General features: G+C 39.9%; 2 protein-coding genes across 2 annotated transcripts in view; both read right to left on the bottom strand.

The window, feature by feature from the left end:
- Positions 1-23,476, bottom strand: part of ZFYVE26 (zinc finger FYVE-type containing 26) — a 373,042-nt gene extending 349,566 nt beyond the window's left edge. Inside the window, exon 1 of the mRNA XM_077256962.1 lies at positions 20,572-23,476. Coding sequence (XP_077113077.1) covers positions 20,572-20,802 — 231 coding nt within the window. The 5' untranslated portion in view covers positions 20,803-23,476. The remainder of the gene's footprint in view (positions 1-20,571) is intronic.
- MAX (MYC associated factor X) overlaps positions 15,028-27,198 on the bottom strand; it is a 74,788-nt gene continuing 62,617 nt past the window's right edge. The window contains exon 4 of the mRNA XM_077256980.1: positions 15,028-16,593. Coding sequence (XP_077113095.1) covers positions 16,406-16,593 — 188 coding nt within the window. The 3' untranslated portion in view covers positions 15,028-16,405. The remainder of the gene's footprint in view (positions 16,594-27,198) is intronic.

Here is a 27,198-nt window from a genome sequence, read left to right as displayed (position 1 = left end):
TAATTCATAGTGCTATCTGATGATAGCCACAATAGAAGAAAAAAGTGAAAATATATGTAAGCCAAGTATGCATATAAGGTGTATAAATAAAAATGTGAGTGACATCAGTGAATGATAATAAAAATAAATATAAATATAAAAATAAAAATAAAACATAATGTGTGACATGTACAATATATTATCTCATAAATTACACCGAGTTCCCAAGGGACACATTATAAATAGAAAATAATAATAATAGTAATAGTAGTGAAGATAAAAATAAATATAAATAAAGATACGGAAAAAATTAAATAAAGAGTAATTAATAATAATCAGCATTAAACAGGAAAGATACTATATATAACATTATTTATTGTTTATCTAGTCCATATGGATCCAGTGTGGGCAAAGATTTGTTTCATTAGGACCGAAACAACGAGGAAACCTCAGATGAAGACGGCTGGTCCCTGGTTCCTGATTCCACATGAGGATCCAACACATAATATATGTCCACAAAAAGGTACGTTTTATTACAAATTACCTAAAATAGTATAACACAGCAATTAGTACAAAATAAAATGCATCATTTTTCAATATTGGTCATGATACAAACACGTTATAAAAATATATGTAAAAATTCATAAATAAATTATTTATATATATACAATACTAACCAAACCAATGATAAAAACAATGAACAAATCTAAAAAATGATTTAAAAGATATAATATACACTAAAAAGGTATACAACAATAGGAGATTTATACAGTAATTTTTATCATAAAAATGGAGCAAAGCTTAAATTTTCATTAAGGCCGTTTGGTGACACTGTATCCAATAACCATGTCCATTTCGTCTCAAGTTGTGCTAGGGGTATACTTACCTTCCCATTCCTCTCATTATGCTTTATCATATCTATTCCTACCACTTTAAGAAGAGAGGCATCACTGTTATGGTGTATTTTGAAGTGTTTAGGGATAGTTTTTAACATTGTGATGTCCTCAATTTCCTTGGCTGCTTGTATCCCCAGTACGTGTTCTCTTGTGCGTACTTTCAACTGACGGGTCGTCATCCCTATATAGATGAGCGGACAGGGACATGTGGCGTAATATATTACAGCACAAGATGTACATGTGATTAGATGTTTAATCTGGTATGTTCTTCTACCTTTACTATCTTTGAATGATTGTGACCTCAAAATATTTGGGCAAGCCACACACTTCCCACAGGGTTTACACCCGGGTTGTGGCTTAGTCCTGTTCAAAAATGTAGAGCATACTGATGGATCATTCACATAGTGGCTTTTAACGAGAGAATTACCAAGATTTGGTGAACGTCTAAATGTAATGGCTGGTTGTTCACCAATGTATTTAGATAATATTGGGTCACTCCGAAGTATCGGCCATGATTTTGTCAAATAAAAGCGCATTAAATCAGTCTGACCATGGAACTGAGTAATATACCTGATGGGTTGTTTTCTGGTCGGAGGTTTGACCGTATATAGAGCCTCATGTCTGGTTGTATACTTGGCCCTGTTATATGCTTTTTTAACTGACCTATTACTATATCCACGTTCATAGAATCTACCCTTCAGAATATTCGCCTGTTTATCAAAGTCCTCCTCACTTGAGCATACTCTCCGGAGTCGTAGGAACTGTCCTATCGGTATGGAGTTAATCATGGCCTTCGGATGTGATGATGATGCGTGTAAAAATGAGTTAACCGCTGTCGGTTTCCGATATAAATCGGTCTGAAGGACATTATCCGTACCTCTTTTAACTATTACATCTAGAAATTCAATTTGGTTCATGTCCCATTTATATGTTAAGTGAATGTTCAGTGAATTCTGATTCAACTGAGACATGAAAGACTCTAGAGATGTTACTGAACCTTGCCAGAGAATGAATATGTCATCGATAAACCGTATCCATAAGAGGACACGGTCCATCGATGGCACACTGTCTGACATCAAGAGGTCCCTCTCCCACAGCCCCAGGAATAGGTTTGCATAAGCAGGCGCAAATGACGCACCCATTGCGGTGCCCTGGAGCTGTAGGTAGAAGGACCCCCTGAATAGAAAAAAGTTATGTGACAAGGAAAATTCCAAAAGTTCCAAAGTCAAATTATTTAAATCTCTAGGTGTTGAGGAAGAGTCCAAAAAGTACCGCACTGCCCGTAACCCATCATTATGGCGTATACTCGTGTATAAAGATTCCACATCACATGATACCAATAGGGTATCACCACTAATATGTAGGCCATCTATTTTCTTTAAAAAGTCACTAGTGTCCTTAATAAATGATGGCAATATCTCAACCAAAGGTTGTAATCTGGAGTCTACATATTTATTGATGTTTTCCATGAAATTTCCACACCCCGAAATAATTGGCCTACCCGGTGGTACAGTTTTATTTTTATGAATTTTGGGTAATAAATAAAAAGTGGGTATCATTGGTTCTACTACTTGTAAAGCCAAAAATAAATCTTTGGTTATTACCCCACTGTCCCTCGCCACCGTAAGAATAGCTCGTAGTTCTTTTGAGAATTTATCTAAGGGGTTAAAGGTGAGTTTTTTATAGCAATTCTCAACCCTGAGTTGTCTAAATGACTCTGCCTCATATAGTGATTTAGGCCAGATCACTATATTTCCCCCTTTGTCTGCGGGTTTAACAAGGATGTCCTGCATCCCCTGTATTTTAGTCAGACTATTTCGCTCTTCCCTACTAAGATTGACAGTGTGAGGGTATCGAGGGATTTTATCAAATTCCTTACTAACAGTTTGTACAAAGATATCCAAGGTTGGACATGAGGAAAGGGGTGGGAATCTATGTGAACGTGGTTTAATAGAATCCGGAATCTTACCTCCCTCAGTTCCGTTGTGTTCTTGTGCCAGTTCTTCTAATGCCTCTAGTGCCTCCTGTTCCGCCTCTGTGGGGAATAACAAGTTTATATCCTCATTATGGAAATGTCGTTTAAATAGTAACTTTCTTGCGAACAAGTGCAAATCTTTGATGGCAGTAAATTTATCAAAATTGGCCGTCGGACAAAACATTAGTCCCTTACTCAGCACATCAAGTTCTGTTTGAGAAAAAGTATGGGAACTTAGGTTAATTACCTTGTTACTATTTTCATTCCTTTCAGGGGAATATCTAAAATTCCGTTTGGTTGATATGTAACGAGGTTCTCTTTTGCGTTTTGGAGTAGAGATAATAGATACTGAGGTAGAGGCGGAAGAGGAGGCACAGGAGACATCAGCGCCAGTAGTATTTGATGTTGTAGATATCGTGCGTTCACGGGTCATATTTTTTCGCCATCTGTAAATTCTTCCATTTGCCAGGTCATTTTGATCTCTCATCAGTTTTTTGGCCTGTTTGACCTGTATATCCTTTGCCCACTGATCCACCAATTTTTCTAATTGTGGATTAATCATGCCAAACTGTTCGGGGGTAAGATTACCCTTGGCCTTTATAAGGTTTTCTTCCAGAGATTTATCAATCTCAGCCAAATTTTTTAGATTAAACTGTATAAGAAGCTCCATTAATTTTTTAGATGTATCATTACATGTAGTTTCCCATTGGCTGATGAATTCTTCGTCATTAACGGGAAATGATGGTGTAACCTGAATCCTTAGGCCTCTAGGAATGAGTTGCCTTTGGACATAATTTTCCAAAAACGCCCTGTTCCACCAGCAACGTGTACGTTTATATGTCAGGTTCTTTATAGTATAGAAGAAATCATCATATTGTATACCTCCATTAGAGGTTATAAGATTACCACTATTGCCAAACACTGCATTAATTTGTCCCTGCCAAGATTGTTCCCTGGTCCTAAAGTCCATATCCAAGACAGAAAGGCCTGTGCAAAACACAGTATATATATTAGTAAAACCGCACAGTTAATGACACCAGAATATAAAAATAAAAATATAAAAATATAATAATAAGAAATTTATATAAATATGTAAATATATATATATATATATATATTGATGAACCACCACGTGTGCGATATTTATAGTGAAAACCACTAGAAAATGGAAACCAAAAGTTCCTGACGTAAGGACCTGAACCAATAAGAACAGGACAGGAAATATTGATAATATTAATTAATTTATTTTATTATGTGACAATAGTGACAAACATTAATTAAAAATATATAAACATAAGATTAAATATAAAAGTACATATATTAGTAAAAATAAATATTGTGCACACTAAAAGCCGCAACACTTATAGGGCAAGCCAAATCCTCATCATGTATGGCACATTAACCCAATATACACACTAAAAATATATATATAAAAAAGTTATGTGTAAAAAAAATCAATTTGTGCCAGTGATATAAGGATATCACAAAAAAACCCCAAACAATCCACTCTCAAATATCAAAGTGAACCAAAAATTTATATATAAGTGCTATGTGCAAGAGTTGAACCACCATTAGGAGTACATAAGGTGCCAGACAATGACCAAAGGGCCAAAAAGTGCTATGTGCTTATGGAAAAATGCCAGTTACTTACAATGGTGGAGTAAGGGAATGACCCCAGGCTGCCAGCGGCTAATTAGTGTGCACCCCGACGCGCGTTTCAGACACGCAGTCCTTCGTCAGGGGAAGTATGTATGTAGCATGACCGAAGATGTCTTTATATTATAAATGTGCTGATGTAAATCCCCGCCGCCTGTGCGGCGCATGAGCCGCCCGAACAGACCGGAAGTCCGGGACGCCGCGTCACGTGACCGGACGCACATGGTGAGATCATGGCGTTACCAAGGACACAGAGACGCCGCGACCCGGACACCAGACCGCCGAGCGCCCATGCGCACAACAGCGGGAACAACATGGACACATAGAGGGGAACTAACAGCGATGTACATGAAGTGAAGTACCGTAATAGCACATAAAAAAGGACGCTTCAGCGTCAATCTAAGGATATAATGTGATGTAATGAATTGCTATGGCATGTGCAAATAGATAATTATTACCATATAATGATGGCAATAATTCATAGTGCTATCTGATGATAGCCACAATAGAAGAAAAAAGTGAAAATATATGTAAGCCAAGTATGCATATAAGGTGTATAAATAAAAATGTGAGTGACATCAGTGAATGATAATAAAAATAAATATAAATATAAAAATAAAAATAAAACATAATGTGTGACATGTACAATATATTATCTCATAAATTACACCGAGTTCCCAAGGGACACATTATAAATAGAAAATAATAATAATAGTAATAGTAGTGAAGATAAAAATAAATATAAATAAAGATACGGAAAAAATTAAATAAAGAGTAATTAATAATAATCAGCATTAAACAGGAAAGATACTATATATAACATTATTTATTGTTTATCTAGTCCATATGGATCCAGTGTGGGCAAAGATTTGTTTCATTAGGACCGAAACAACGAGGAAACCTCAGATGAAGACGGCTGGTCCCTGGTTCCTGATTCCACATGAGGATCCAACACATAATATATGTCCACAAAAAGGTACGTTTTATTACAAATTACCTAAAATAGTATAACACAGCAATTAGTACAAAATAAAATGCATCATTTTTCAATATTGGTCATGATACAAACACGTTATAAAAATATATGTAAAAATTCATAAATAAATTATTTATATATATACAATACTAACCAAACCAATGATAAAAACAATGAACAAATCTAAAAAATGATTTAAAAGATATAATATACACTAAAAAGGTATACAACAATAGGAGATTTATACAGTAATTTTTATCATAAAAATGGAGCAAAGCTTAAATTTTCATTAAGGCCGTTTGGTGACACTGTATCCAATAACCATGTCCATTTCGTCTCAAGTTGTGCTAGGGGTATACTTACCTTCCCATTCCTCTCATTATGCTTTATCATATCTATTCCTACCACTTTAAGAAGAGAGGCATCACTGTTATGGTGTATTTTGAAGTGTTTAGGGATAGTTTTTAACATTGTGATGTCCTCAATTTCCTTGGCTGCTTGTATCCCCAGTACGTGTTCTCTTGTGCGTACTTTCAACTGACGGGTCGTCATCCCTATATAGATGAGCGGACAGGGACATGTGGCGTAATATATTACAGCACAAGATGTACATGTGATTAGATGTTTAATCTGGTATGTTCTTCTACCTTTACTATCTTTGAATGATTGTGACCTCAAAATATTTGGGCAAGCCACACACTTCCCACAGGGTTTACACCCGGGTTGTGGCTTAGTCCTGTTCAAAAATGTAGAGCATACTGATGGATCATTCACATAGTGGCTTTTAACGAGAGAATTACCAAGATTTGGTGAACGTCTAAATGTAATGGCTGGTTGTTCACCAATGTATTTAGATAATATTGGGTCACTCCGAAGTATCGGCCATGATTTTGTCAAATAAAAGCGCATTAAATCAGTCTGACCATGGAACTGAGTAATATACCTGATGGGTTGTTTTCTGGTCGGAGGTTTGACCGTATATAGAGCCTCATGTCTGGTTGTATACTTGGCCCTGTTATATGCTTTTTTAACTGACCTATTACTATATCCACGTTCATAGAATCTACCCTTCAGAATATTCGCCTGTTTATCAAAGTCCTCCTCACTTGAGCATACTCTCCGGAGTCGTAGGAACTGTCCTATCGGTATGGAGTTAATCATGGCCTTCGGATGTGATGATGATGCGTGTAAAAATGAGTTAACCGCTGTCGGTTTCCGATATAAATCGGTCTGAAGGACATTATCCGTACCTCTTTTAACTATTACATCTAGAAATTCAATTTGGTTCATGTCCCATTTATATGTTAAGTGAATGTTCAGTGAATTCTGATTCAACTGAGACATGAAAGACTCTAGAGATGTTACTGAACCTTGCCAGAGAATGAATATGTCATCGATAAACCGTATCCATAAGAGGACACGGTCCATCGATGGCACACTGTCTGACATCAAGAGGTCCCTCTCCCACAGCCCCAGGAATAGGTTTGCATAAGCAGGCGCAAATGACGCACCCATTGCGGTGCCCTGGAGCTGTAGGTAGAAGGACCCCCTGAATAGAAAAAAGTTATGTGACAAGGAAAATTCCAAAAGTTCCAAAGTCAAATTATTTAAATCTCTAGGTGTTGAGGAAGAGTCCAAAAAGTACCGCACTGCCCGTAACCCATCATTATGGCGTATACTCGTGTATAAAGATTCCACATCACATGATACCAATAGGGTATCACCACTAATATGTAGGCCATCTATTTTCTTTAAAAAGTCACTAGTGTCCTTAATAAATGATGGCAATATCTCAACCAAAGGTTGTAATCTGGAGTCTACATATTTATTGATGTTTTCCATGAAATTTCCACACCCCGAAATAATTGGCCTACCCGGTGGTACAGTTTTATTTTTATGAATTTTGGGTAATAAATAAAAAGTGGGTATCATTGGTTCTACTACTTGTAAAGCCAAAAATAAATCTTTGGTTATTACCCCACTGTCCCTCGCCACCGTAAGAATAGCTCGTAGTTCTTTTGAGAATTTATCTAAGGGGTTAAAGGTGAGTTTTTTATAGCAATTCTCAACCCTGAGTTGTCTAAATGACTCTGCCTCATATAGTGATTTAGGCCAGATCACTATATTTCCCCCTTTGTCTGCGGGTTTAACAAGGATGTCCTGCATCCCCTGTATTTTAGTCAGACTATTTCGCTCTTCCCTACTAAGATTGACAGTGTGAGGGTATCGAGGGATTTTATCAAATTCCTTACTAACAGTTTGTACAAAGATATCCAAGGTTGGACATGAGGAAAGGGGTGGGAATCTATGTGAACGTGGTTTAATAGAATCCGGAATCTTACCTCCCTCAGTTCCGTTGTGTTCTTGTGCCAGTTCTTCTAATGCCTCTAGTGCCTCCTGTTCCGCCTCTGTGGGGAATAACAAGTTTATATCCTCATTATGGAAATGTCGTTTAAATAGTAACTTTCTTGCGAACAAGTGCAAATCTTTGATGGCAGTAAATTTATCAAAATTGGCCGTCGGACAAAACATTAGTCCCTTACTCAGCACATCAAGTTCTGTTTGAGAAAAAGTATGGGAACTTAGGTTAATTACCTTGTTACTATTTTCATTCCTTTCAGGGGAATATCTAAAATTCCGTTTGGTTGATATGTAACGAGGTTCTCTTTTGCGTTTTGGAGTAGAGATAATAGATACTGAGGTAGAGGCGGAAGAGGAGGCACAGGAGACATCAGCGCCAGTAGTATTTGATGTTGTAGATATCGTGCGTTCACGGGTCATATTTTTTCGCCATCTGTAAATTCTTCCATTTGCCAGGTCATTTTGATCTCTCATCAGTTTTTTGGCCTGTTTGACCTGTATATCCTTTGCCCACTGATCCACCAATTTTTCTAATTGTGGATTAATCATGCCAAACTGTTCGGGGGTAAGATTACCCTTGGCCTTTATAAGGTTTTCTTCCAGAGATTTATCAATCTCAGCCAAATTTTTTAGATTAAACTGTATAAGAAGCTCCATTAATTTTTTAGATGTATCATTACATGTAGTTTCCCATTGGCTGATGAATTCTTCGTCATTAACGGGAAATGATGGTGTAACCTGAATCCTTAGGCCTCTAGGAATGAGTTGCCTTTGGACATAATTTTCCAAAAACGCCCTGTTCCACCAGCAACGTGTACGTTTATATGTCAGGTTCTTTATAGTATAGAAGAAATCATCATATTGTATACCTCCATTAGAGGTTATAAGATTACCACTATTGCCAAACACTGCATTAATTTGTCCCTGCCAAGATTGTTCCCTGGTCCTAAAGTCCATATCCAAGACAGAAAGGCCTGTGCAAAACACAGTATATATATTAGTAAAACCGCACAGTTAATGACACCAGAATATAAAAATAAAAATATAAAAATATAATAATAAGAAATTTATATAAATATGTAAATATATATATATATATATATATTGATGAACCACCACGTGTGCGATATTTATAGTGAAAACCACTAGAAAATGGAAACCAAAAGTTCCTGACGTAAGGACCTGAACCAATAAGAACAGGACAGGAAATATTGATAATATTAATTAATTTATTTTATTATGTGACAATAGTGACAAACATTAATTAAAAATATATAAACATAAGATTAAATATAAAAGTACATATATTAGTAAAAATAAATATTGTGCACACTAAAAGCCGCAACACTTATAGGGCAAGCCAAATCCTCATCATGTATGGCACATTAACCCAATATACACACTAAAAATATATATATAAAAAAGTTATGTGTAAAAAAAATCAATTTGTGCCAGTGATATAAGGATATCACAAAAAAACCCCAAACAATCCACTCTCAAATATCAAAGTGAACCAAAAATTTATATATAAGTGCTATGTGCAAGAGTTGAACCACCATTAGGAGTACATAAGGTGCCAGACAATGACCAAAGGGCCAAAAAGTGCTATGTGCTTATGGAAAAATGCCAGTTACTTACAATGGTGGAGTAAGGGAATGACCCCAGGCTGCCAGCGGCTAATTAGTGTGCACCCCGACGCGCGTTTCAGACACGCAGTCCTTCGTCAGGGGAAGTATGTATGTAGCATGACCGAAGATGTCTTTATATTATAAATGTGCTGATGTATATTTTACAGTATAAGTTTTGCATTGCTTCATCCAGTTAGGTGCATTACTATTGATAGACACATCGATATGTGTCATCTGCTAGCCAATATGTGTTACTCATTATATCTGCAATTCTAATTTAGCATTCATATGCGTGTGTCTTCACTGCAGTTCATGGGTCACTTGCTCTCAGCAGCCATTTTCTTTTCTTCATGATGTGAGACAAGACACACATTTAATAGGCTTGTGAAAGAAGCAATCTCTGACCACCACCAAACATCAGCAAAAAAATGCAACCTGTGCCAATGACTTCAGAGAAAGTTACTGCATTGTACCCACAAGTATTGTGCTGTATCCAGGTTCTAATAAAACCAACGTTTGAATTGTACCAACGCTGCATTCAAGTCTGTGGATGCTGAGTATGCAAATGGTCCATCTGCTCTCCATCTAGGAAAATGGAGGTAAGAATTCTCACAGCCCCATATCAGTCCACTACACCTCCATTCGCCTTATGTGGAGTCAAAACATTAACCAGCAGAGGGAAAGCGGACAGCTGAGGGCAGATGTTTATAGCCTGGGAATGGCGTAATACACATGGAGCTTCCCAGGCAATTAATGTCAGATCACAGCTGTATACTTAGCCTTTACTGGTTATTAACCCCTTCATGACCTTGGGATTTTCCGTGTTCGTTTTTTGCTCCTTCTTCCCAGAGCCATAACTTTTTTATTTTTCCATCAATATGGCCATGTGAGGGCTTATTTTTTGCGGGATGAGTTGTACTTTTGAACGACATCATTGGTTTTAGCATGTCATGTACTAGAAAATGGGAAAAAAATTCCAAGTGCGGTGAAATTGCAAAAAAAGTGCAATCCCACACTTGTTTTTTGATTGGCTTTTTTACTAGGTTCACTAAATGCGAAAACTGACCTGCTACTATGATTCTTCAGGTCATTACGAGTTCATAGACACCTAACATGTCTAGGTTATTTTTTATTTAAGTGGTAAACTTGGCTAAAAAAAATAAATAATAATTGCGCCATTTTCCGATACCTGTAGCGTCTCCATTTTTCATGATCTGGTGTTGGGTGAGGGCTTATTTTTTGCGTGCTGAGCTGGCGTTTTTCATGATAGCATTTTGGTGCAGATACGTTCTTTTGATCGCCCGTTATTGCATTTTAATGCAATGTCGCGGCGACCCAAAAAAACTTAATTCTGGCGTTTCAAATTTTTTTCTCACTACGCCGTTTAGCGATCAGGTTAATCTTTTTTTTATTGATAGATCGGGCGATTCTGAACGTGGCGATACCAAATATGTGTAGGTTGGATTTTTTTTTTTTTTAATTGATTTATTTTGAATGGGGCGAAAGGGGGTGATTTAAACTTTTATATTTTTTTATTTTTTTCACATTTTTTTTTACTTTTTTTTTTTTACTTTTGCCATGCTTCAATAGCCTCCATGGGACGCTAGAAGCTGGCACATCATGATCGGCTCTACTACATAGCAGCGATCATTAGATCGCTGCTATGCAGCAGAAATGCAGGTGTGCTGTGAGCGCTGACCACAGGGTGGCGCTCACAGCTGCCGGGGATCAGTAACCATAGAGGTCTCAAGGACCTCTATGGTTACACTGCGGAAGCATCGCTGACCCCCGATCATGTGACGGGGGTCGGCGATGCACTCATTTCCAGCCACCCGGCCGGAAGCGCCGGTTAAATGCCGCTGACTGCGTTTGACAGCGGCATTTAACTAGTTAATAGCGGCGGGTGAATCGCGATTTCACCCGCCGCTATTGCGGGCACATGTCAGCTGTTCAAAACAGCTGACATGTCCCGCCTTTGATGCGGGCTCACCGCCGGAGCCCTGCATCAAAGCGCGGTATCTGACCTCGGACGTACTATCCCGCCCGAGGTCAGAAAGAGGTTAAAATGAGGGACCCCCCCAAAAAAAATATGACGTAGGGTCCCACATAATAACCAACAAAGGCTAGGCAGACAGCTACGGGCTGATACTAATAGCATAAGAAGATTAAAAACATCAGCTCTTAACCACCCCAGAAATGGTGCATCCATAAGAAGTACCAATTCTGGCACTCAGCCTCGCTCTTCCCACTTGCCCTGGTGTGGTGGCAAGTGGGGGTGATATAATTGGAGTTAATGTCAGCTTTGTAACGGCAGCTGAAATTAAGCTCAAGGGATAGTAATGGAGATGTGTCTATATGACGCCCCATTACAAACCCCATAGTCATATTGTTAAAAAAAAAAAAAACACCCTTAAGGCGTGAAGGTGATTAACTGCTTTTAGATTTCTAATTAAAAAAAAAGGTGTCATTGTCTAAATTTAAATAAAAATACTTTATTCAGGGTTTTTTTTTGCTGGTTTTTAATTATAGTGGGACCCTACATCATTTTTTGAGCGTCCTCCATTTTAATAGTAAAAGTTAAGTATACAGCTGTGAGCTGATATTAATAGTCTGGGAAGCTCCATGGGTATTACCCCTTTCCCAGACTATAAAACATCAGCCCCCAGCTGGCCACTTTCCCTCTGCTGGTTAACAATATTTTGGGGAACCCCCACATTTTTTTTCAGAAATTTATTGATTTGTTAAATAAATGTACAGTAAGTTACACAAGCTCTGTACTAATTATGTATGTCACGCATATAGTTGTAGCTTTGTATTGTATGTATTTATATCTATTCTATTCTGACTTGTCACGCTGTGATTTTACTGTACTCGGCTGATAAAAGGTTGGGTTTTCTAGGAGATGGGTGAGTTAAAATCGGACATTGACTTGTATTGGCTATTGAGATCAGTAATTCGCATCCATTTATTTTCTCCTTAAAAATAAAGACCTTCATTTAAAAACGGCATTTTGTGATTACTTGCGTTATCTTTGTCTAATATTTACATTTGTTTGGTGATCTGGAACATTTAAGTCAGGAGTGGGGAATCTCTTTTTTCTGCCTAGGTCCATGTGGATATTTATACCATCCTTCGGGGGCCGTACAAACTCTGCCCACAAAGTACATCCTGACTCTGGCACTGGTTTCAGGACGTAATCTTTCATTGCATGCCCTTCAGTGTTCTGTAGTGAACACTGCGTGTGTGTGCTAACAGAGCAAGAAGATATTAATGAGCTAGTTGTAATCAAAATACTACTCCCTGCCCAAGAATGCGGTCCCTGAGAGTCTGCGCGGGGGCCTGATATAAGGTCATCGAGGGCCGCAAATGGCCCTGGGGTTCCCCACCCCCCATTTAAGTTGAAAAACATGGAAAAGAATAGGAGATCAGGAAGGGGTGAACACCTTTTCACACAACTGTACATCTGTATGACACCCCATGTGTGAGTGTGCTGTCCAACAGGAGTAATCTGCTCCTTACTGTGGCCAGTGGCACAGCACCAAACTCTACTTTAACTCCCAGTAGTTGCCAGTTATAGTTTTTATTGGTTCAGCTCAGTTTTTCTCCTCTGGTTCTGACAAGTTGATTCCCGTTGTTGACTACCTTTCAGCCTGACAATTCTGTCCCTGACCTCCTGGTATTGATTTGCCTTTATTGCCAGACGGTCCCACCGGGAATACCTTGGACCCAACCCACGAGTTCCTGTGTGAGACAGATACCTGTAGGCCAGGGTAACTCCTTGGATCTGGTAGACGGAATGGCTAGTGTTAAGTATGTAATTGGAAGCCGTATTAAGAGCCGCCAGTTTCTTATAATTTCATGTACTATTAATTTACGTAAAAAGTTGGTTGAACCGACCATGACAATTTTCAGAAAAAACAAGCAAAGGCTTTTAAGGATAAAATAAGATTTTATTTATAGTTTTATTGTAAAGGTGAACATAACTTTGAGATGGCCAATTAGACTTATATACAATATACCTAGTATTTCAAAGAGGATGGGGAGGAGGCGGGAAGAAAACATAAAAAGTATCTCATTTTACTGAGCACACAAATTTTTAAAAATGTAAAGAAATAAAAAAAAAATAATAAAAATAGGAAAATGATAATTTACTATTCACCAACATTGAACCATAATAATATAAGCTATGTGACAGGCTTGGCCATCCTGAACCTCTCTGGCAGATGTGGTGTCAGTCGCAGAAAATATTTATAAAAAAAAATAAAAAATTGTATAACCTGCAACAAGCGAATGATTGACAACTAGACATATACATAACCTAATGATGCCTTATATTGAAGGCTATCTAATTTATCTCCTGCATGCACACGTAAGGACACACGAACCAAGACGTCCTTCTCAGACGCTCAATGGAAAATAGCTGCCACCAATTTCATAGAATGTGCTATATAATAGCGGAATTAAAGGGGTTGTTGATCTGCAAGGGAATAAAACTCAATGGATGAAGGGGTAAAATATTAAAAGAAGCATTACTTTCCTACTCAATTGCTGGTAAATAAAGACTGGTGGAGAGCACCAACACGGCAATGCTGGATTTCATTGGTTAGTAATGGTAATTTTCTTCTATTTTATACCCCCCCACCACCCTCTTAGGGCTCATTTTTTCTCGATCATGGACAACCCCTTTAAATAGTGAAAATTATTTGAAAGTCAGTAGAAGTTGATTGTGCGAAAATCGCAGTGCACCTGATACCACAAGATATTAGATTCACCTATACATAAAACAATCATATTAAATATATATATTTTTAATTGAGATTACTAGACGGTACTACTACAGAAATGTGCAGGCAAATTAAAGTCATATCTGGTGCTACCGCTACAAATCCATAGGGAATGTCACCTTGCTAAGTGGCAAATTTAGCTTGGCTATAGGGTGCTGAATAACGAAGCATACCCCTCACCCCTGCCGAATAATTTGGACGATGCAAGGATTTACATTCGCTATGGTACCTGGAGCTATTATTCTATGTTTTAGGTGATCCAGGACTACAGACTACATTATGGCAATTTTTTTTTTGCCAGAAAGGAAGGGTTCACTGACTCCATTAAATGGCGGTATTAAAATACAAAAAACAATACAATTTAAAAAAAAAAAAAAAAATAGAAAAATGCTAAAATCAAAATAAAAAAATTCTCAACAAAAAAAAGGGAAAAGCTGGAAAAAAGTAGACTTGGCCAATTACTAACAGAACACTCCCTTAATGAATTCTAAAGATTGGAAAACAGGAGCAGGAAGATTATACTCCTAACCTATCAATTCAATGGCTACACAGCACCTCCGATCTCACACTATAGAATAAAGACCAATGGTGACTTGATCCCTGTGATCGAGCTGCTCCAATCATGACAAGAGCTTAAGTGATCCTTGATACAATGATCAAAGTTCTATTCTCAAAGGAGAGCCGCTCTTCTACAACAGGTAGGCAACTAGGACTTTTCATTGAGGAGGCACCAGGCATAATCAACATGGAAACATTACACAAGACGACTACCTGTCAAATAAAACACATTTAATTTTGGAAAATACATACAGAAACACGCACGCACAATTTGTTTTTTTTCAATGCAAGTAGTAGTAAGATACCGTTAGGATGTTCTTGGGAAAACAATCTGTAAATATGAGGGCATCTTCCTGAGCATCACCATAGCGCAAGCTCAGCAAGGAGATGCGTTCCTATTGATGCAAAACGGCAGCAATCTTGGTCTTGTTGGATTAGGATTCACATTACAGATCATAGTAAGCAGAAGTAGTAAAGTGATCAAGAAGACCCAGATTGTTGTTTTCCTGTAGTCTCTGGTTGGGATTGTTCGTCTTAATTATTTCCTGTCAACCCTGAAATTGAGAATCCCAACCAAAGACTATAAGACGACAACAATCTTGGTCTTCTTGGTAGATGAGGATTCACATTAATTCCCCTGCCCACACCGATTTGTAAGGTGAATCTTCATCTGCCAAGATTTTTTGTCATCTCAGTACCTCTGGTTGGGATTCTTCGTCTTGATTAATTACTCCATCTGATCTGTAACCTGACTCCTCATCTACCAAGAACACAAAGACTGCTGAGTCTCTGGTTGAAATTCTTACTTTCTACCATATCCTCTGCCCTCTCTATTCTGTTACCGAAATTGAAAATGCCAAACCAGAGAATATGAGAGGAAAACAATCTTGATCTTCTTGGCTGATGAAGATTCACATATTTAACATCCGAGAGCTGGCAGAGGAAATAATCAGTAATAGGAATCCCAACCAGAGACTATGAGAAGACACCATGAATGCCTTCTCAATTTGATTACAAAGCCATAGGTGAAGACGTTTGATGGGTGTGAAAACAAGTGCAAAAATATACATATATTTTTTTTTAACTTTGCAATTTATATAACGTAAAATTAAACAATTAGCAATTACAGAATTTATGCCAAATTATTTCTCCTCAGAATGTCAAGTGCTTGGACTGTTATTTTTTATGTGGCACATTAACTGCCCCAAAACTGTAAAAAGAAAAATGTCTGTGTGTGTTGTTCTAATCTGCCATGTTCACCTTGTGATACCTGTCGTAGAGATGTCAAACTGTAGACAGGGACTATGGGGTAACAGCTCAACAGTGAACTTTTGCTGAGTGCAGAATTGTTTTATCGCAAGCATGGATGGGTTAACGAGGTTTAAATAACATATAGGAAGGGGGAGATGTATAAGTGAAAAAGATGCAGTCCAGTTGTTCTATGGGAATAGGAAAGAAAACAAAAAAAAGTATTGGGGGAGTGGACAAACAATAAGATTAGGCAGAAGTCCTTACAGGAACTGAACAGGGCTATGGAGGGTCTGAAGTTGATAAGCTTGGTACAGGTTGCTGGTTTTATTGCTTGCGTTTGCTTAACTCGCTTCCATCCGGATCTTCTTTCTGCTTTGGGGTTCCTCGGGTTCGGACTCGGAGCTAGAGTCAGATCCTCCATCGAAGGCGGATATGGTGCTGCCATTGGGATTGGTGTAAAGGCTGCTGTCGGAGGAAGAGTAGTTTGACTGAAGCCGAGAATTAGATCTTGTTTTCTCCAGCGCACGGACTGTGGAAACAGACCAGATGCCAGGTTAGGAAATTTTGCTACAGAGCATCAATGATAGCGTCAAGTGGATACCAGATGGGACAAAAGGAAATTTCTAAGAATAATTAATTTTAGTTAAATTCGGTTTGACCCCTGTAGTAGTAACCCATCAGGTCCACAGGTATGAAGCAAGCTCAACAGCTGAGCCTGCAACACACCCGGCAGATGCCAGCTGTGTTACACAGGCACCAACCTACCGTAGCAGCAGCGGCAGGAGCGAGCTCAGATCATGGAATTGCTGGTGTGTGCAAGCACTGGTAGGCAGCATGGTGCCTGCAGGAAGCCCATCCACCTGCCATCTTAAACCTACAATTCGGACCAGTGTCACTATATGAGGTCATAACTCTGGAACAATTCAACATATCCCAGTAATAGATTATTTTTTATGACACATTGTACATTATACCACACAATTAAATAAATAACATTCACTGTGTCTACATCTGCATCAACATTGAAACATTTTTTTCTCTTATTTAGTTAGAAGGTTAAAAGTTTATCAGCGATTTCTAATTTTTCTGACAAAATTTACAAAAATCAATTTTTAGAGACCACCTCACATTTGAAGTGACTTTGGGGGACAGAAAGTGACACCATTCTAAAAACTGCACCCCTGAAAGTGCTCAAAACAACATTTAAGGAGTTTACTAACCCTTTAGGTGCTGCATAGCAATTAAAGGGAATCTGTCACCTAATTTTGGGCCTATAAACTGCGGCCACCGCCATCAGGGGCTTATCTTCAGCATTCTGTAATGCTGTAGATAAGCCCCCATGTATCCTGAAAGGTAAGAAAGAGAGGTTAGATTATACTCACCCAGGGGTGGTCCCGCTGCAATCCGGTCAGTTGGGCGTCGCGGTCCGGGTCCAGGGCCTCCCATCTTCTTACGATGACGTCAATTTCTTTTCTTCCTGCCGCGGCTCCGGCGCAGGCGTACTTTGTCTTCCCTGTTGAGGGCAGAGCAAAGTACTGCAGTGCGCAGGTGACGGAAAGGTCAGAGTGCTGTAGATAAGCCCCTGATGCCGGTGGCTGCAGTTTATAGGGCAAAAAAATTAGGTAACAGATTCCCTTTAACTCCTTTACGACCTTGGATGTATAGGTACGTCCAAAATAGTCTCCCTGCATTTGATGTGGCTTCAGCACTAAGTCTGCATCTTTCCCTGCACATAACAGCTGATCTGATCAGGTGACATGTGCCTCTAACAGCTGTGGGTGGATACTAGTGATGAGCAAATATACTCGTTACGCAAGATTTCTCGAGCACGCTCGGGGCTCCTCAGAGTATTTTTTAGTGCTCGGTGATTTCGCTTTTCTTGCCGCAGCTGAATGATTTACAGCTATTAGCCAGCTTGATTACATGTGGGGATTCCCTAGCAACCAGGCGACCCCCACATGTACTCAACCTGGCTAATAGCTGTAAATCATTCAGCTGAGGTGAGGAAAACGAAATCTCGGAGCACTAAAAAATACTCGGAGGAGCCCCGAACATGCTCATCACTAGTGGATACTAGTGAGGGTTTATTTTTTGCGGGACGAGTTGTACTTTAGAAAGACACCATTAGTGAACATGGTTAAAAAAAAGTGAAATTGCACTTTTTTTTGCTATTTCACCGCACGCAGAATTTGGTTTCCTGTTTACAGTATATTATATGGTAAAATCAATGGTGTCATTCCGCAGTACAACTTGTCCAACAAAAAAAAACAAAAAACAATTTGATGGGCAATTTCTCCTGCGTAGTGATGAGTGACTAACCTTAACAGTCGCGAGACATGCAGCCACGGCAACGCAAACAGTATTAGAGCATGCTAAAAATGCTCTATTAGAGCATGCTGAAAATGCTCTATTAGCACTCGAGCACGCTCGCTAATCACTACTCCTGAGTACAGATACCTCATATGGGGTGGAAAACTACTGTTTAGGGGAACGGCAGGGCTCGGAAGGGAACAAGCACAATTTGACTTTTGGTGTGCCAAATTGGATGGAATAGATAGTGGTTGCCATGTTGTGTTCGCAGAGCTGATAGGATGCCAAAACTGCAGAAACTCCCCACATGTGACCCCATTTTAGAAAGCACACCTGTTGAGGATATCATCTAGGGGTGTAGTGGGCATTTTAAATCCACAGAAAGTTCACATAATTGCTTAACATTGGGCTGTGGAAATAAAAAATTTATTTTTTTCCACTCAAAATGTTGTTCTACCCCATAGTTTTCAATTTTCAAAAGAGTAAACAGGTTAAAATGGACTACATAATTTGTTCTGTGATTACTCCTGAGTTTGCAAATCCTGTGTGTGGTTGGAAACGACTTTTTAGGTACAATGAGAACATAAAGGAAGATAACAAAGACACTGTATCAGAACGTTCTAACCAAATGTGTCCATTAAAGGGAAATAAACCATTAGAAGGTCCAGTGCAATACTGCGTAAGAGCATACAAGAAAAAAACACATAAGGAGCCAAAATGAAATAAAAATAGTATTTATCAAACCATTTAAAAAACATTATTTAAATAATAAAATTGCAGAGCAAGATGAAGAGAAAAACAGACTATGAAAGTCACCATTAAAGTGAAACCACAGGTCCGAGGCAAATGTATAAATCCAGTACCTCCAGTAAATCATAAATAGTTACCATGTATATCCAGTGACTAGTAAAAGTAAACAAAAGACACTGGAAGAAGGCCCAAAGCCGAAACGCGGGTAGGGGTTGTGGCACCCAGGTCTGAGGCAATTGTTATTATTCTCTACTCCCAAGTCTTCTTTCTTTATATTGTTTTCCCCTCAGTGTCATTTCTTTACTTTTACTACTTACTAGTCACTGGGGAACTATTTATGATTTACTGGAGGTACTGGATTTATACATTTGCCTCGGGCGTGTGGTTCCACTTTAAAGGTGACTTTCACTGCCTGTTTACCCTCCAACTTGCTCTGCAATTTTATTGTTATTAAAATAGTGTTTTAAATGGTTTGATAAATACAATTTTTATTTCATTTTGGTTCCTTATGTGCTTTTTTCTTTCATGTTTTTAGGTACAATGAGAAGCTCAGAAGGGAAAAAACTAAATTACTTACCAGTAATGGGATTTTTCAGAGCCCATTACAGCACCAAGCGAAAGAGATGGGATCCATCCTTCAAGGACAGTAACCTACTGAATAAAAAGGTGGAACCTCCCCTCCCACATCAGGTGGGTTACACAGCATGAGATGACCTCTAAGGCTACGTTCACATTTGCGTTGTTGGGCGCAGCTTCGTCGACGCATACGTCATGCGCCCCTATCTTTAACATGGGGGGCGCGCATGGACATGCGCCGGTATGCGTTGTACTGCGTTTTACGACGCATGCGTCATATATATGCACCAGTTCAGACTAGATGGCTGTTCAGTCAGTTTTTCTATATTTAGCATGCGTCATATAGACGCACAAGACAGGGCGCAGGGGACGCTACTTGTAGCGTTTTCCCTGCGCCGAAAGTCCCGATCTGTAGGATCTTATGACAACGCATGTGTCGCAAAATGCTGCATTGTGTACATGCGTTGTTAGTCGCCGACGCTGCGCCCAGCAACGCAAATGTGAACGTAGCCTTAGACAGTTACATGAATATATTGTCACCAGACAAATTAAATACCTTTTAAACTATACACCTAGACTTAAATAGTGCAGACCAAACCCAGTGATAGGGAGGAAAATTATAAGGCTGCCATTATGGGCTCTGGAAAATAACATTATAGGTAGATAATTTAGTTTTTTCCTTTCCCCCTATGAAAGCACCACACGAGAGATTTACAGAGTAACCACATCCACTTTATGGAGGGACCACCGCTTGTAGAAACCTTCTCCCAAAGGCTAGATCAGGAGAGGAGGACAGATCAAGCCTATATTGCTTATACAATGATGAAGGAGAGGGCCATGTTGCAGACTTACATATTCGTTTGATAGACACCTCCGCCTTCTCTGTGCAAGAGTTTCCAACAGCCCGAGTAGAATGAGTTCTTATATTCTCTAGGACTGATACAATACAAGAGGAATAGGCTAACCTAATGGCTTCCCTAATCCATCTAGCTAAGGTACCCCTCGAGACTTTAAGGCCTTCTCTAGAGTCCTGGAAGGAAACAAACAACCTCCATTGTTTCGTTACGAACATGTAACTTAATAAGGATCCAACATCCAGCATGCAGAACTTTCTTCCTTTGGATTACTAGGATCAGCATAAAAGGAGGGAGAACAATCTCCTGACACCTATGAAATTTCATGACTACTTTCGGAAGCCAGGCCGGATATTGTATTAAAATAACCCTATCTTCAAGAATCTGTGTAAATGGAGGATTAACTGACCATGCCTGGATATCACTGACTCTATGGGAAGAAGTCAATGGCACCAGAATTACAGTCTTTGAACCATTATAGGTCTCATCTGTTAAAAAAGGTAGTTTTAAAGGGGGTTTAGTTAGTGCCTCCAGAAACAGGTTCAGATCCCAAGGAGGAATTTTTGGACCAAGGATTGGCCCAGACCTATCACAAAACATAATAAATCTAGTTATCCATCTATCTCCTGCTAAGTCACAGTTATACAATGTTCCCAGGGCGGAAATCTGCACTTTAACCCCTTCACATCCGTGTATGGAGTGGGCTCATGCAGTGGATTCTCTAGCAAGATGGCTGTGTGAACTCAAGAGAGGAAAGGTCATGATAAGAGTCTTTATCTAGCCAGTATATCCACACCGAGAAACAATGGCCAGAGAGGAGACATAACACAGATGTAGTTGCCAAGCTGTGCCCCCTGCAAGATCTTGAAGAGAACTCATTGCTTGAGTAATTTTAAACTAAACCTGCCATTATGCTCGGATCTAGGTAATCCCACCTTTTTTGTGCTAGATGTACTCTGAATCAGAGGAGGTGGATAAAGGTTGTGTAGGAAAATTTCAATAACTATTGGTAGCATAGTTTTTGGGTTGTTATTTGGTTGTGTGACAAAGTTGCATGGGTACAAAGGGCTGGTTACCTGATGTTGAGATTTCCTAGAAATTTTGGTTCTGGGATTTGATATCCTTCCCTTTCATGCAGTTGGTGCTGGGGGAAGAGTAGAGCCTTCTGCGGTAAGGACTCTATGAACCATTTTAGTTCTTTGGAAAACTGCGGGCATTAAAGTTGCAGACATGAGGACTGGCAACTGGACAGAGCAAGAAACCTCAGAGGTACCACTCTTGTGCCGGCATGTGATGTAGTAGAAAGACGGAGAAGGAATGGGAGAAGTTATCTGCAATAGTAAAGGATGGCTGAACGATAGACAAGAGCAGACTTGAGGGTGCAGTTAGAAGCAGTCAAAGAGTTGCTCAATGAGTGAAAATAAATGAGAGGTAATAGACATAGAACTGTGTATGCAATCTAGGACAGTATAAAAACGCAGAGACCTCTGCAGTCTCTGTACTTGATGTAAAACTTGCATCCTTTTTGACACCCCTGCATTATGCGGGAATGATAAGGAGGAACTGTAGATATTGTGGCCAACAGAATCCCCTGGGGATTATGACTGTGTATTGTGGGTCCCCATGTCCATGAATGCCCAAGGTGCCTCTTTTTCCCCAGGAGGACCATGAGTCATATACACTGTCTACCTCCTAGGATAGAAAGTCATGCTGCCTGGTACATGATCCGCCACATGTCTAGCCAATAGCATAGCAATGGCCCTGGCCCCCCAGAGAGTTCATTGCTCTCGTTATCCAGCTCCCGGACCCACTAATATTTAGAATGAGTCTCCAAGATGCTGAGGAGACATAATTAGGCCACATGGGATGATCTAGTCTCAAGCATTTTACAGTGACCCCCTATTTACTATTGCTGCAGTGGTTGTGAACGGCCTTAGACCAATAGTCCAGACTGCAGTATGTAATAATGGCCCGAAGTGGCGCAATATACAATGGGTTGAGCTGAAGCAAATAACCCAGGGTGCTGAACTAGAAAGCATGTCAAAGAAAGAGTTAATTAGGACCGTGCAGCACAGAAAGGAAAGAGGGAAGTAACCATCAAGGAAGAAATAGAGACTGCAGCAAAGTAAATGTTGGTCTTGAGGGCAAAAAGGACATTTTTCGGCCAAATGTCCTACAAAATCAATACCTACTATATTGAACCCCCCCAATACAGTGCTGCTCACCATTATTGGCACCCATTCACTTTTTTCATAGACTACACAACATCTTCAGAAATAAAATGTAAAAGTTATATCCTTAGGATTTCTTCTTTAGTGGTCCAAATACAACAAATAGAACATTGTTTTTTTAACTTAAAAGTTACAATTTCAAAGAAACAGAATAAACAGCATGTGCAGCAATAAAGGCACCCCTAATGAATACTTGCTTGCACACCCTTTGACACTTAAGACAGTCTCTAAATGTTTCTGGTAGCCATCAATAAGCTTCTTCATCTTCCTTTGCAGTGTGTTCAAGCTCTTCAATGTTGCAGTGTTCTATTTCCCAATAGCAGATTTCAGTTCACCCCAAAGATTTCCAATGGGACTGAGGTCAGGACTCATTGCAGGCCATTTTAAAACAGTGATTTTTTGTTTCAACCATTCCTGTGTACTTTTGGATGTGTGTTTGGAGTCAGTGTCTTGCTCGAGGACTCATGATCTTCGACTCAAATCAGGTTCTCTTATTCTTGGTAGGACATTTCTCTCTAAAATCTCTTGATAATTCTCCGATTTCATGATTCCTGTGATATGGCCAAGGCCTCCAGTAACAGGCGCAGCAAAGCAACCCCACAGCATTATGGATCCTCCACCATGCTTAACTGTTACTAGGGTGACTCCCTGAGCCAAATTGTCACCCCCGAGGGACCCAGACTTACTGTCCCCATTTTTCTGGGGAGGGACAAACTGTTTTATTCATGATAGACATTGAAGCAGCCGTACAGTATTAATGCAGGAACACATCTCGGAGGACATACAACCCCCCTGAATATGTAACTTGTGAAGAGGTAGAGGGTGACCTACTAAATTACAAGTGACTCAGCCCCTCTGACTGAATTTGCATGTTTCAATGACAATTGTAACTCAAGTTTTAGTTTCTCCTGATGTACCTTTTACGGTAATTTGTTAGGGACAGACATGTTGCAGAAAATTGGAGAGCATAAAAATCACTCCAAATGGCCCTCAGATAACTACCCCCATAGACGAACACACCTCGTGTAGTCTCTTGTCACTGATAAATCCCACAGACTTGGACAGTACATGATCCGATCCCCATTCCCTACCTACCTGGCTCGAGAATATATCCACCCAGCTGTGGGCACGTCACAAACTTGATCTGGAAAAACTACCCATTCCCACGATAACAGTAAACAACTTAAACCAGTTGTCCAAACCCCTGTATAAAGCGCGACCCTATAAGTGCTGTCCAGAATATAGCAATACATGATAATGTCAGAGGCCTCCAGACCGGAGGTCTTATTGTTCCTATAACCTCCCCTTTTAAAATCCCCCATATAACTATCAAACGCTGTAATGTTCTAAATCCAGCTACACGACTATTAGTGGATTTTGAAAAGGGAGAAGAATATCAGGATGGGGAGAGGGAGTCAAGATCTTCCCCTGTTCTTCAAACTAGCAGATGAGGAACCTGAGTTTGACTTTGACACATCAACATGACAGTCCGGCATTGATGGAGGCAGAAACACAAGGCTTGTTAGATGTCACTGATGTCACTAACCCCTCTGCTGATTATTTTGTAGGTGGTACCAGATCTTGGTACAATGATCAAGAATGATTCATCACCGGTAGTCCTCAATGGTAAGCCAGTAATATATGAACCATCCATCACCTCCGGCTGCTCTGCGCCAGAGGATGAGCTGAAGGCTCTCGCTGCAGCGTGCTATCTGGGAATTGGTACACAAATTAATGTATTTTTGGACTAGAGATATGTTTGAAAAGGGTTGTACATGACTATGGCACCATTTGGCAGAACCGTAATTTTCTGGACTCTGCTGGCAAACCTATGAGGCAATAGAGCAGCTACTCAGAGCACTCACCCTTCCCTGAAGGGCAGCTATCGGCGCACACATGGGAACAAACTCCCTTTGTAGTAGGGAATGCCTTGGCTGACCAGGTGGCTAAGGAATAAGTAAGACTGCTATGGCCAATATACCAGTCAGAGGTAGACCGAAAGTGTGGGAAGCCCCCCTTTTGACAGAGGAGACTATCACAGCACCGGCCCAAGTGGACACTGATCACAAACTACTGCAGGTGTTCCAGACCCAGGCCCCTCACACAGAAAGAGCGCATGGGTTTAAGTGGGCGCCGTACGGTCATTGTCAGGAGTACAGCAGGTAAACATCAGAATTTGCCTACAAGCTGCCTGTTTCCCATGATGGCTGCTCCAACACATTTCCCGATGCACAGCTCAAAGGTTTGATGTGTGCAGTGATTATTGCTTGTCATTGCATAAAAACAAATTTTCCTTCCACCCTCTGAACTGCTTGTTGCCTCCACCTGCTGCAAATATCTGGTATGCTACTGGGTCCATAGTACAGATGTAATACATAAGGTTAGGGTCCCTTAACAATGACACTGCCTCCCAGAGTGTCATTGTAGTATTGTTTACTGTTGCCAATACCAAGGCTGCCACTTTGTGCATTATGTCTTCTGGTAGGAAACAAATCTGACTCACTGAATCAAAGATACAGTGGGGAAAATAAGTATTTGATACACTGACGATTTTGCAAGTTTTCCCACCTACAAAGAATGGAGATGTCTGTAATTTTTATCATACGTACATTTCACCTGTGAGAGAGAGAGAATCTAAAAAAAAAAAATGTATGCCTATAATCAGGAAGTTGTTTTTGATTTTTGTTTTATTACAGGAGACGAGTGATTCAGTTGAATGGGCGTTGACGCGAGTATGGTTTAATTCAGAATCATTAAAAGAGCCTGTGTCATTCTTTCAATTAAAAGACTTTATTTTGGCTGTGTGTTTACAATATTACCATTGCATTAGTAATGGATAGGGGTCTTATAGATGCCTCTCCAATACTAACCCAAGGGCTTGATGTCACCTGACAATACAAAGGTGAGATCAACCTAACAAATATTACCCCATTAGGCCTCTTACCCGCCTGAGAATACCAGCTGTCGCTTTAGCTTGTCTGGTTGTCAAGACCGTACCGAAGACCATCACTGCGTGATATCCTTTACATTGACAATGGTTCTGAAGGAGCCATCTGACTTCTTTATCAAAAAAAGGGGGGATAGAATCCTCTTTTTCTTCTTGCACTGGTACTTCTATGAGGACTTGTTTTTGAACTACATTCGATAGCACTGCTTCGAGGGCTTATTGCTCCTCCCAAGACTTTCAGGGGATGATATTGTGAATGTTTGTGGACAGACAGTTCGAAATTCAAAATTTAAGCCTGATAATACTAGTGTTATGCTAGAATAGCAACTCACTTGGGATAATAGGTAAAGCTAAATACTGCAGCTGATCCCTCCGGTTCCTGTACAGACTAAAAATCCTGACCCCTCCGCCCCTAGATGTTAATGCAGGAACAGAGATACCCCTAACCACAGACTAGAAGATGTCTACTCGGACCTACGCTGCCTGAAAGGCCGTCAAGTGTTTCACATTCCTCCTAAAGAACCGAAGGGCAGTGCAGAGTGCAAATTACCTACAAAACGGGAAAGTGTGCTAAAAAGGAAAGATCCCAGAGTGAGTAGAATAAAGCACGTAATACATAAAGTACGTACTGTTAGATAATCTGCCGCTTACTCCCTAAAAAAGATAAAGTAGATAGTTGCAGAGAAAAGAACAGTAACAGGAAAGCGATAAACCCTAACTGGAATTTCACTGACTTACTTTAGACTACAAGTGATTTAGGAACATCCAAATGAGACTATCACCAGCAGGAGATGTCAGCAGGGGAAAAGAATATAAAGCCGCATCAGGAAGGTAATAGGGCAAACAAACGAAAACACCTGTGTTATGCTAAACAGACTACAGCCAGAATAACAGCTTAAACACACAGATAAAAAGGTTTGTCTGCAGTCGCTCAGTGGATAGAGCCAACAACCAAACATAGGCTCAAGGGTTCGAACCTAGGAGCTGAAACTATACCTAGAATCCAGCCATTGGATAAAAATTCTTGTCCAGGCCGGGAGAAAGATGAAAGGCCTTGCTCCTACCTGGAATATGGCGTTACTGTGAAAACTTCCTCCCCATCCTCTCCACCAGAAGAGGAACCGCCAACATACATCCTCTATTATCCTCCCATGTCTATTGGTCCCCTGGGAGTATTTCTCCGGGCATGCCTATTTTTCCGAAAGGACTTATTATACTGAGGGAAGGACAAACTTGGGAACCCCTTCTTATCACAAGCCTTGTCCAGGATGTCGTCCAGGACCTGACCAAATACTACAAGATACTCTCCATCACAAGGAATGAAACATAGCTTGGTCTTAGACAGAACATCCCTCTGACAACATTTGAGCCATAGCGCGTTCGAGAAGCCCGCTGACTTGGCTGCCAGTCTTTCCGAGTCTGCCGATGCATCTGCAAAAAAGGCTGTGGCTCCCTGCAACAATGGC

The sequence above is a fragment of the Ranitomeya variabilis genome, chromosome 1, assembly GCF_051348905.1.
Source record: "Ranitomeya variabilis isolate aRanVar5 chromosome 1, aRanVar5.hap1, whole genome shotgun sequence".
NCBI classification, from domain to species: domain Eukaryota; kingdom Metazoa; phylum Chordata; class Amphibia; order Anura; family Dendrobatidae; genus Ranitomeya; species Ranitomeya variabilis.
This window is presented reverse-complemented; position numbering and strand designations above follow the sequence as displayed.